General features: G+C 55.0%; 1 protein-coding gene across 2 annotated transcripts in view; it reads right to left on the reverse strand.

Annotated features, from left to right (window-relative positions):
• Nucleotides 1–12793, reverse strand: part of Wnt7b (Wnt family member 7B) — a 46889-nt gene that overhangs the window by 14100 nt on the left and 19996 nt on the right. For both annotated transcript variants that reach the window (XM_006980280.4, XM_006980279.4), the window contains exon 2: nucleotides 9606–9832. In XM_006980280.4, coding sequence (XP_006980342.1) covers nucleotides 9606–9832 — 227 coding nt within the window. The remainder of the gene's footprint in view (nucleotides 1–9605; nucleotides 9833–12793) is intronic.

The raw sequence follows: 12793 nt of genomic DNA on the forward strand, positions 1-12793 counted from the left end.
GGTATGCATGAGCTTCTGTTTGAACTCAGCACCTGGGAATGCACATGAAGGTGGGTGCCTGTGTGACCTACATTCAGGACCAAGGCAGACCCACTCACCTTCTCCTACCAACCTCGCTCCCTCCTTTTTAAAAACATCTTCAAGTCATTAATAAAAAAAGAGCAGGCAACCAATTAAAAGCGGGCAAATGGGCAAAGGAGGGGTATGAGCATAGCCCAGGGGAGGGTATTTATTTTATCTAGCATGCAGAAGGCCCCGCGTTTCATTCCCAGGATTGGGAAAAAAAAAAAAAAGGAGCAGAGAGGTAAATGTGTATGCAAAGAGACATTTCTCAAAAAGAGTATGAAAATGCCCAATAAACACATGAAAAGATTCTTAGTGTCCTTAGCAAATCTAAGTCACAGTGAGGTGCAGCTCATACCCACCAGGGTGGCTGAAATCAAAGACCACTAATATCACATGCTAGGGAGGGCCTGAAGCTTCAGATTCCTCGGCACAGCCACGGGGGATGTGAAATGGGAAGCCACCATGGAAAAGTCTGGCAGGTCCGTGGACGTGTAACGCTTGAGCTACCCTGATGCAGGAACTGCACAGCTAAGAAATGAAGTCACACCCACAGAATCCCACACACAAGCATGCATCAATGGCGAAGACAATGCGGTACACTGGGACTGGAGAGGTGGCTCGGAGGTTAAGAGCCCTGGCTGCTCTGGCAGAGGACCCAAGTTCAGTTCCCAGCACCCATGTTAGGTGGTACAACTGCCTGTAACTCCAGCACCAGGGTATCTGACATGTCTGGCCTTCCTGGGCATCTGCATTCATACACATGCGCGCGTGCACACGCGCACACGCATACACACACACACACACACACACACACACACACACACACACACACAATTTTTTTTAAAAAAAGAAGAAAATGCAGTCTCCATATAACAGACGATTATTCAGTCTTCAAAGAAAAGCAACACTAGCACACAAAATCTTGGGCCTTGAAAACATACGAAGTGAATGAAGCCAGACACAAAGACCCCACACTGCAGGTGCCCATTTACAGAAATGCCTACAGCTAGCCAGTCTACAGAGCGGAAGTGAACTGGGGAACAGTTAACTCAAGACACAGAGTTTCTTCTGGGGCTGAGACAATGTCTAAGGTTGATACTGGCGTGGCACTGTGGGGACCCCAGACCTGCAGTACCACCCATGGAGCTGTATGGCTGCAGCCTGCTACAGAAGGGCAGCATCCGATGGTCCGAAGGGTTCCACGCACCTGGTCCTACTCAGTCTGAGTCCTCACAGGGCTCCATCAGCCTCAACTAGGTCCTCAGCTCTCCATTAAGACATAGAGCAAAGAAGCCGGGCGGTGGTGGCGCACGCCTTTAATCCCAGCACTCAGGAGGCAGAGGCAGGTGGATCTCTGTGAGTTCGAGGCCAGCCTGGACTACCAAGTGAGTCCCAGGAAAGGCGCAAAGCTACACAGAGAAACCCTGTCTCGAAAAACCAAAAAAAAAAAAAAAAAAAAAAAAAAAGACATGGAGCAAGAAGATGCCAGTGAGTAGTCTGAGGGCACACAGCAGATGAGCCTGGAGTCTGACCTGGGAACCCTGAGTTCTCCATACCCCTGAGGCCTAAGTGCCAAACTGGAAAGCTTGCACCCTCTGCCTCCTGCCCGGGACCCCATACACATACGTCAACCCAACATCTCACTCTCTCTATCATATACTACGTACGTCGCAGTCTGTGTGCCCCACACCACCAAATGCAGCCCTGCTCAGGGGTAGACTGCCCAGAGCCCTGGGGAAACATCTACATGTGCAAAGCTTTTCAGAAGGCCAGCCACAGGACAGGACAGCATGGTGGCGGGGGATGCTGTCCCAGGGCAGACAGGTTAGGCAAGGCAGCCAGGAGCAGCAGAGGGGGCAGCAGAGGGGGCAGCAGAGGGGGCAGCAGTCAGACTGTGCAGGGGTCAGCGGGAGGGCAGTGAGGGGGGGGTACTAGGAGAGCCAGGCTAGAAATGATGCTGAAGGCGAGTCCTGAATGGTAAAAAGAGAGCAGGGGACAGTGAGTGCCTTAGGCAGGTGGACCATCGGTGCCGAAGTCCGGAGGAGGAATGAACCGAACATCCAGAGTTTATCCCAAGAAAGCAGTGATGATTCTCGGGGGGCCCCCACACTGTTGCTTCCTGGGAGGGAATCAGGAAGCTGTAGGGCTTTCTTCTGAGAAGACAGGGCAGCCTTGGGGGGGGGGGTGGCGCTGAGCTGAGCTGAAGGGAACCCTCTGGCCAACTATAGGGATTTGGAGGCGTCGAGGAGAGGCAGGTGCAAGGGTGCCTGTGGGTGAGCCAATGGGATCGCTGGGAAGTGGGGGAGGGGATAGAAGATTCCTGAAGGCCTCTATGTGTTGGAGGACATCGCCAAGGGAGAGATCAAGCCTAGGGGAATCGAAGGGAACCTTAGCTTGGGTAGTTGAAGGAGTCGGAGGGCAGGAAGGGAGAAAACTGGCACACAGGCTTAAGTCTCAAGAAGACGGCCCTGCTGTGCCTACCCCTCACCAGCCCCAGGAAGCACTGGGTCTGTGCTATGTGACCCTGGCCAGGCCCTTCACTCTTAGGCCTCAGTGTGCCTGGGTACAATGGGTCCCCTTTAAAATCTCCTTTAAAAGGGAGCTGTACTCTTCTGAATCTTCCAGAAGAATTCCTAGGCTGCCGTGGGCAGGGATATAAGACAGTGGGCCTGGGCAGTGAGCCATGGATGGGGGTCTCCCACCTAAGATCCCTTCCCTCACCCAGCCTACCAGGTCCCCAGGATCCTCAGAAGTCTAGAACTGAGCAGGCAGTATACCATCTCCAACAGGATTCATCCACACATTGAGAAATTGAGACCCACAGAAATAAGGGCATCCCTGGACCTGCGGGTAGCTCCACTGCCTACATTAGAGGGGCCTTCATCTGGACAGGGCCCCCAGTGGCTACTGGACACAGGAGTTGGGAAGGAGAAGCTAGAGAGATAGAGTAGTACCCCGTATGTCCCTTATGGGAGCCCAGGCCCTAGCTTGGCCCCTCAGCCCAGCATGGACTCAGTCACCAGAGTCTAGATGTAAACCCTGCCTCAGTGGGTCTCAGGCCTGCACCCTAGCATGCAGAGTCTCAGGCTAGGGGCATCTGTGTACAGCAGGGATTGAGTGGAGACAGGGACAGTGAGGTGGGCCGTCACACAGGTACCTCTGACTCCACGGGGATCTCCAGGCTCTGCCTGGTACAGGCTAAGCAGGCTGCCTTGTACCCCTGCCTACTTCTGCCCCAGTAAAATGAGGTAGTACCAAACGTCCCTTGAAGAGGCCTCTGACAGAGATAACTGGAGAGGCATTACATGTGCCAGGGCCTGCCTACCATGGAGAAGATGGGTGATACACTGTACGTGTTACAGATATCACCCCTCTCAGAGAGGGTCTGACTCTGGACCTGCATAGGTGCTGTGTACTCCATGTGTGAGTGAGGAGTATGCATATGTATATATATATGTGTGCGTGCGCCGTGCGCGCATGAACTCGCACATGTGTGTGTACACGCACAGAGATGTATATTAATTTTGTGTGCATGCATACATGCGAATGTAGGTATATACCTGTGTGGAAGTCCGTGAATCTGTGTTTGTCCATGGTATACATCTATGAGATATACAGATGTATCTGTATCGATGCATGCGGGGTGTGTGTGTGTGTGTGTGTGTGTGTGTGTGTGTGTGTGTGTGTGTGTGCCTATCTGTCCTTCTCTATCTCTCTGTGTCCCTCTGTCCCCTCTGGCTCCCACCCCACCCGGCCCCACCCGGCTTGGCTGAGTCAGAGTCTCCGATGCACCGTAAGCTTCCTCGCTGCCGTTGTCATAAACAGAGAGCAGCAGGGAAAGGCTTGCCAGGTCCGAACACGCAGGCCTGCCTGCGCCCCAGGCTTTTGTTCCGACCCAGGGTGGCCCGCACATGCTGCCGTGCAGCCCTGGAGATAGTGCCCCAATCGGGGGCGTTGAGCCCAGAGGATAGGACCCGGCTGTACAAGGGAGCGTGAGGCTGGAGTCCAGGGGTCTGTGTCTCTTTTAGGTCCCGTGGAGCTCCTGAGGGAAGGCAGACAGACGGCCCCTGGAGAGTCACGGGGCCTCTCATTCATGCTGCCCTGGGACAGTGTTAGCCACCCTCCATTTCTCCCTCCCTCGGGGCTGCTGACAAAAAAAAAAAAAAAAAAACAGCCAATGCTCTGGGGAGAAGTAGGGTTTGGGCCTCAGCCCCCTCCTGACACAGGAGGAAAAATTGAGGCCCCAAGGACCTGAGGCTATATGCTCAAGGTCACCTGGGTAAGCTAAGCCACTGGCCCAGGAAAGACCTCCCCTCCCAGCCCTGCCTGACTATATACTCCTGACAGGGCCTGCCAACAAGGTGCAAATTCCAGTCCTGGACAAGTTCCAGGTGGCCTCCGAGGGGCTGAAGGATGGCCCAGGCCACCACACCCAGCTGCTTAAGGCTGCAGAGCTCAGTGACAGTGACAGTGGCCTTCTGGGAGCAACCCTCCCATCTGTGAGCTGCCTCCAAGCAGGGCAGGGATGGAGTCCAGGCAGTAGTCTGGGGCCCATTGCATCCCAAGCCAGCAGCTGACTTTCAAGTTCCCGACTGTCCCTAGAGTGCCGGCAAACAGGATCCTGGGCCTAAGAAATGTCTGTTCTGTTGCCTTGGCCGGCCCTGGTATTGGCTCAACGGACCGTAATGTGAGATTCTCAGACCAGGTGTCTGAAAACCTCAAGGCTAGGGTCCCTCCCGCCCTGCTACCTCCTGTTCACTTCCCACCCCCACCTCAGTTCACTTGGGATGCCCTAGGCAGAGTTCTGGCCTGGCATCGGGCAGGTATTCGATGCTAGCACACTGAACCACCACAGGGGCTGATCATGGCGACCACTGTCCCTCACACTGCCTTGACTCATAAGGCCCTGGGAAAAGACCCTCAGATGTAAGTTCAAATGTTCCCTTTGCCCTGGCCAGGTGAGCCAGGTCACTTCCATCCCATCTGAGAACAGTGTCACCAAACGGAAATCTTAAGCAAGCCCTGGGTATCTTGTGAGGTTTCCCAGTGGTCACAGTAGGAAAAGTATAAATAACGTGGGATGTCAATGTGGGTGATGTTTTATTTAGCCAATATTTCCATATAGTGTCTTTCTAATATACTGCAGGATAGCAGGACGCTTACTTTTGAAGTCTGAGCCCTGCTATGTCTTACACTACTGTATACTCAGTGGAAGTATATCTGCCTGCAGAGGCCTCCAGCTCTCAGGAAGTCAGGGCAGTCCGTGTCCTTCTGGGGACAACCTCCCTACCCCACAGAGGCCTACTTGCAATGCCCTGGAAGGGTAAAAGTACGTGTGCTGAGGAGACCCCCTCCCTCCCAGAGGGCCCTCCATTCTCAGATGACCTAAAACGGGCCAATCTACCCCCTCCCCAAGGGCCTCAGCTGCCCTCCTGCTGCAACACTGGCGGACCTGACTACAGGGACGCTGTCCCTGTAACCAGCTCACTCATAAAGCCAGCAGGAAGGAGTCAGCCGTGGTCTGCTCACGTGAGCTCAGATTAGGGGTGGCTCTTATGCCTGGTCATGTCTGAGACCAGCACATGATAGGCAGAACTCGGCATGCTGGAGCTGGGGACTGTGCAAAGCGCAGTCCAGGCCAGCTCAGTGGGTCAGAGGCACTGGGCTCAGGAGGGACCTGGGGTTCGTGCATGCTTAGAATCTTCTGGATGCTCTGAGCTCTTTCGGGGAGGGGGCTCACAGCATTCCATCTGTCTTTTTTCCACACCTTTCAGCCTCAACTCTCCAACACCACCCCCTCCCCAGCTTGCCCCTCAAAGCACCTGCCCTTCAAAAAAAAAACAAAAAAAAAAAAAAAAACCACCCTCTGCTTCCTGGCCTCAGGGCCTTGGCACATTCTGTTCTCTCCATCTCCTCCCTGGGCTCTCCTCTGGGGAAGGCTTTGCCGAAAGTCCTGGCTTGATTATGGTGACTGTTAGCAGCTCCCACACTTGCAAGGGAACCCAAATTTCTAGCAGGCGTCCCTGGAATATACAGGTATCCCCACACATATTCTCCCACACCTCACCTCTGTCCCTCCCCACATCTCAGGGCAGAGCTGGGCTGTACTTAAAATGCATCACCCCCACGTTCATTCTCAGTCCATGGAAGAGACCAGTTGGAAGAGCTCTGGACTACCACCCTCTCTGGAGTCCGGTGGGAACGGTACCGGACAGGCGAGAGAGCAGAGTGTCAAGCCTGGGATACCATGCAGGGGGAATCTCAAGACTGTCTTGACCTTCTCAAAAGAACAAAGCCACCAGCACTGTCTGTGTGCCACAAAAGGCCACTGTCGTGGTCATCGTGAGAATACTGAGCGTCCCGTCCGTGGAGGTATACAAGTCACTGCAAAGGTGACGGAGGAAGGACTGCAACTTTACAGAGGGGTTTTGCTGTCTTAAGGGGGTTTCCCTTCAACCTTTACATTTTAGGACTGGCCCAAGGTCACAGGCAAGGCCTAAAGGGGGCTGTCCCACCATCCAGACCATTGCCCCTCTCAGGGACAATCATTAATTGGCCCTGCTTGAGAGGTCGCTCCCACGAGAGCTCCCCGGCTGCCTGCCAGCTCGAAGCCGGGCTTCCGGGCGTGTCCAGGCACCCAGCAAGCCTCTCGGAGTGGCCAGCTCACGGTACAGCCTGCTTGCTGTTCCTGATGCTCAGCCACTGAGAGTGGAGAAGGAGCCTTCTCATACAGGCAAAGCCCCTGCGGTTCCTGCCCCGGCTCCATCAGCTCGGCCTGGAGCCAGAGCTGCCCTGCCTGAGTGCAACAGGAAGGAAGCTACAGGAGGCTGAAGGCAGGGCAGCGAGACCCAGGCTGGGCTCCAGAAAGCCTGCCCATCCCAGGGCAGGAAGGGCTAGGGACAGGCACAGGCTGACCCAGCCTGAGGGTGTGGAAAAGCCCCCCAGGAGGGAGGCAGCTGAGTTAGAAAGAGGTAGAGCAGAGGGAGAGGACGCTCAGGCTGAGAAACGCAGACAGGAAGGGGGCTGGCTTCCTTGGGCAGCCAGAAAAGCCAAGTGTGGCTGGGGCTCTGGTGGGAGAAGCGCAGGGTGAGGGCCTCTGGGCTAGGAAGTTAACCTTACCTTTAGGGCAGTAGAGAGTTACTGCAAAGATTAAACATTGCTGGGTTTTTTTTGTTCTTGGTAATGGATTTGAAACAGTCTCATACAGACTGGGCGGGCCAGTAGCCGCAGATGGGGGTGACAGGACCATACTGCAGCACCCTGGTTTAGGAGGTGCCGGGGAATCGAACCCAGATCCATTGGTGTACTAGGCTAGACATCTACTCACAGAGCAGAAAGGACACAGGGTGGCTTCTGTCTGGCCCAGTACCTGGGGCTGCGGAGGCCAGGAGACATTCACAGCTTCCAGAAGAAGGCCAGAGAAGAGGCCCCCCTGCAAGGATGAAGGCATAGAGGGGTAGAAAGTGGAAATGCCACCAGGTGGTCAGGTGGGTAAGGGGAGCTGGGCACAGCACACTTGAGGAGCCCGATGCCACGCAGAAGAGCCAAAGTGTCTGTGGGTCAGTGAGACTCAGAACATTGGGTGACAATGAGCTTTCAGGGTACTGTGAAGAGAGTCATCCGTGTGTGCCTCGGGCATAGGACATACCTTATCTAGGGCAAGGCAGAGAACAGTTGGAGACGGAAGAGAACCCGAACTGATGAGTCGAGATGGGAGCCAAGGAATGGGGACAGTGAGCAACACAGGCCACTGATGACCTGGACAAGAAGCTATGTGGAAGCGGACAGCTGTGGGCTGGGGTATAAGAGAGCCTTCCAAGGACTCTGAAATGTTCTGGAAGGCAGGATGAAGTACCAGGTTCTCCCGAGGAGAAGCACCTGAGGCAGGAAGGGTCCTCTCAAGAGCAGGGGGCACAAACAGTGGGAAATTCAAACTGTTGGGACAACAGCCACGTTTGCAGCCCGGTCCCCAAGGGAGCAAGGAGCAGGAAGGGCACACAGGGCAGCCCCCTGCCTCGGTGGCCTCCTTCCTGTGGGCAGAGTTGTGCCCCTCCCGGCCGCTGACGGGCCCAAGGGCCACTTCTCAAGGACTAGCTATAATGCTTGTCAAAAGGTGACACTGTATGGTAAGGGGACAGCTGTGGGGCCAGCATTGCTCCCGAGAGGACAGTGGGTAGAGAGCGTCACCGGGATACTGGGGAAGACTCAGGGCTGTCACATGTCTCTATCCCTGTGTCTTGTGTTCCCAAAGTTCAAGCCCCCCCCTTCCCTGAGGCTTGCCCTGATTGCCAGATGAGGTGACAGATTCTGGGTCTATACTCCCGGGCAGGCTGAGTGACAGCCGATGACCTTACAACATCACTTTGCTCCCTGTGGGGTCGGGCGCTCACAGATGCCTCCAAACATGGCACCTGGGTAAGTGGGTGGGAAGCCACACAAGGCGGGTACCTCTGCCCACTACTGCCCTCCCCACCGATTCCCCCAGCTGGCACCTGGAGGGAGGGATCTGCACTTGGGTGGCAGAGCCCCAGGGAGGGGGCGGTGCCACGCTCCTGGCTGCACTAAGTACCACCCACAGGCTGCTCACCACAAAGGGGCCCCCGGGAGTTTTCCCCTACACTATCCCCAGTCCCATGCTGGCATTGGCAGCCCTGTAGAGCTGGCTCCTGCCTGGGTCCTGTGGCAGCTGCAGCCCTCTGGGGTAAGGGGGTCACCGTGGGCCCAAAGGCTAGGTAGCCAGCAAGCCTCAGTCAGACTGTTCTCTCATCTGACCTAGAGATAGTCTACAGGGCGGCCAGAGTCAATGTCCCTGTCCACAGGCAGCCCACAGCATTATTGAGCACCTACTGATTTCAGGCATTGAGAGCCTACTGGCTCAGAGCTCACACTGCCAATGAGGAGACCAAGGCTCAGAGTAGCCCTGAGAGACACAGCCAAGGTCACACAGCTGGATTCGGATCTAGATACTTTTTGGAAATTCCTTTTAAGCCTCTTTCTAGCCCTGAGTGGGGTCCTCCCTGGGACTCATTCTCCTTATCTGTAAAATGGGCACCAGGTAACCCAGGCAATGCTTCAAGGGCAGGCACCACCATGCACCACTAAGAGCTGTGCCACCCCCACCCCCACCACCCCCGACATGATCACCATCTTCAAATGGAAGACCATCCCTGCTCTGCCCAGATCGACCCCTGTAGCTCTCTCTGCTGGAATCCCTCTGCAAGGAGCAGGTGGTATCTCGTGGTCTTCTCTGGGTGAGCTGCAGTGCTAATCCCATGTCCAAAGCCTCGCACATTCTCCCCGCTTTCCAAATGGCAACCACAGAAAGTGGAGCAGGGGCCTGGGTCCTTGAAACTACAGAACGGGCCCACCCACTGCATTGACTCTCCAGCCTCTGGTTCCTGTCTACATGGGCCACTGTGCCCCACCCCACACCCAGAGCTAGCATGCTTACACACAGGCTGTGTGGGCTGTCTGACCTGGACTTGGGATGGCTGGTGGGTGACTTGGCCCCCAGCCCACAGGCCCAGAGACACCCTTACCTACTCGGAGCTCTTGCCCGAAGACGGTCTTCTCGCCCAGGGCGGAGCAGTTCCAGCGGCCAAATCGGAACTGGTGCTGGCACTCATTGATGCCCATCTGCGCCCCCTCCCCGATCACAATGATGGCATCGGGTCGGCTCTGGCAGATGGCACGCTGCCGTGGGGCCAGGCCAGGAATCTTGTTGCAGATGATGTTGGCTCCTAGGGCCACCACGGACGACAATGCCCTGTGGAGGCAGAGAGAAGACAGGTGTTGAGAACCCCTCAGGCAGTCTGCTGTCCCCAACTGGCACTGAACACCTCCCTCCATGGAGCCCCACCAGGCCTGGAAATGTCAGAACCACAGACCAGCTCACACCTGCAGAAGCTGTGGTCCCCAGGCCTGAGCCAGACACACACATTCTCCAAAGCAGACAATGTCCCACCTGAGATCTGACTGCCTTGGCACCGTCCCCAGGTGTTTTGGAGTGGCATTCCCAACTCCCAGACCACTGGACTCTCCTCTCTTCTCCTTCTGAGCCCAAAGGACACAGCCTCTAGCTCCTACGTGTGCGTGACCTTAAGCAGACACCCTGAGCCTTCAGAGTTTCACATTAAGGGAATGGGTATAGACAGACACCTGCTGCCCCCAGCATACAAACAGACACACCTGAAACGGGACCCCCCTCCACTTCCAGGTGAGTGGGTGTGCTGGGAACAGACGGGATCTGACATGAGGTGAGCACCTACTGTGTGCTGGGCTGGGTTCAGAGCCTACGGCTGCCTTTGTAATGACTCCTGGCAACTCCCAAGGAGGAAGCCTCTTGCCAAGTTCACTCTGAGCTCAGAGTATTATCAACACAGTTGTTTGTTTTTGTAATGAGGGGAAATTCACATAACATAACATTAACCATTTAAAAATGTACAGCCCCGTGGCCTTTAGCACACACACAGTATTGTACAACCTCCGCCTCTATCAAGTTCCAAGCTTTTCTCAACGTCCCAAAAGGAAACTCTGTACCCACGAGCAGGCACTCCCAGCCCCTCCTCCCCCAGCCCCCGGCAGCCACTAATCTGCCTCTGTTCCCACGGGGCTGCGGCTCGCTCACCCGCTCCGACAGTCTGTGGAATCTTACAATATGTGTGGTCTTTGGAGCCGGATCCCTTCCACCCTGTGAAATGTTTTCAAAGTTTGTCCGAGTCACAGCATACATCCGTGCCTCGTTCCTTTTAAAGGCTGAATACTATTCCATTTGCACCACGGGCCCTCACTTATTGATCCATTCCCCATGGAAGGACACCCGGCCCCACCTCTCAGCAGTGGCTATGAAGGGGCACATGTCTGTCACTGTCTGAGTTTCCAATCTTTTGAGCACCTACCACTGGGGATGGACTTCCTGGGTCATCTGGCGAGCCTTCGACCTCCTGAGGAATTGCTAAAAGGTTTTTCCACGGCCACTTTACTGATCTTTTGGTTCTAAGTACTCAGAGAAGGAACATCAAGAGGAAACAGAGAGCTAGTCTTCAGGTGAGCGGCCAGGGTTTGGGCTTGGGCTCAGTTGGTGGAGATCTGGCCTTCCATGTACAAAGCCCGAGGCTCAAAACATAGTAACACATAAGCCAGATGCCTGTAATCTCAGCACACTGGAAGTGGAAGCAGGAGAATCAGTTCAAGATCATTCTCAGCTACTTAAAGTTTGAAGTCAGTCTGGGCTACAGGAGACCCTTTTGTTGTCAAAAACAACAACAACAACAAAAAAAAAGTCCCAGGCTTTAAGACAACAGACTGAGCCACGTGGTGGTGGCGGACGCCTTTAATCTCAGCACTCTGGAGGCAGAGGCAGGCAGATCTCTGTGAGTTCGAGGTCAGCCTGGTCTACAGAGCGAGTTCCAGGATAGCCAGGCTATGCGTAGAAATCCTTTCTTGAAAAACCAAATAATAATAATAAATGATGATGATGATGATGATGATGATGATGATGATGATGACAAAGCAGAGTTGGACTGCTTAGCAAGGGAGCGGTGGTGAAGAGAGGCTGCAGGGCCCCCCAAAGCTGGCAGCTAGGCCCTGGACGTTTGGCAAGATGGGGAACTTCTTTCTGGCCACTGGCTGTGGCAGTTCTCTGAGAACTCTGTGTTTTTCCAGGCTACCATACTCCCCAGGCGGCTGGGCAGTTCCCGTGTGGCCTGAGCCCCCAACATGTGCTACAACCTCAGCGACACTCAATCTCTGTGCCCCGCCCGCCTGCTCTACCTGCTAATCTGGCCAAGAGCCCCCCCCCCCCCGGGTCTCCTGTGACACAATGGGGTGAACACGCCCCAGGCTGGCGTTGAGGAAGGGCATCTGGACGGGTGGGGCTGGGAGCGGGCTGGAATCTGGAGAATCTAGCCCAAAGTAACTGTAGAATCCTCAGAAACCGAGCTGGGGAAACGAGATGGATGGGAACGCCACCAGGCACCACCACGGGCAAAGCAGTCACTTTGGTGCCGGACCTCAAGGGCTCCCCTGGTTCCCAAGTTTCTCCAACAGGCTTGGACCTCAAAGTCTCAACCGCCTACCAGGGAGAGAGCTCAGACCATCAGGCTAAACTGTGGGGATCTTAAGGGGACACAGGGTGAACTGGGGGCAGCAAGAAGTCACTGCAGTGTCCCCCGGCCTACTCTCACACCTACAGGCAGCCCCTCTATCACCCAGATCTGACCACACCACTCCCCCTGCTCAACATTCATCCATAGCTCCCCACTGCCCTCTGCTTAGAAATACAAGCCTAGGGGATCAGCTCTGAGGACTGCTCATTTCTACCTCCACTGTCCACCTCGACTGTGTCCACATGTCCCTCTGTTAGCATGCTGCCCCTTCTCTCTGGCTCCATTTGGAAAACTCTACTCCTCTCTCCAAGTACACCCCTTCCATAAGCCCTGGCATCGAGGAGAGGAACCATGAGCATTTGTTCTGAGAGTCTAAATCTCATCCCTCTGTGCCCTGCGGTTCCTGTCTTTACGCCACCTCCCAAGGGTCGGTGCCTTGAGAACAATGCCAAGTCCTAGTTGAATTTGGGGCCCAAGAGTGACCTGCAGAGGAAGGGCCCTCTTCATCTCCCATAGAAGATGGGAATAAAGGAACGAGCAGACCAGACGCCCGAGAAGCACACACAGGAAACGACAGCTGGAATTCGGCACCCAGACAACAACCTCATTTTGTAAAGGAT

This window comes from Peromyscus maniculatus, chromosome 20 (genome assembly GCF_049852395.1).
Source record: "Peromyscus maniculatus bairdii isolate BWxNUB_F1_BW_parent chromosome 20, HU_Pman_BW_mat_3.1, whole genome shotgun sequence".
Classification (NCBI taxonomy): Eukaryota; Metazoa; Chordata; class Mammalia; order Rodentia; family Cricetidae; genus Peromyscus; species Peromyscus maniculatus.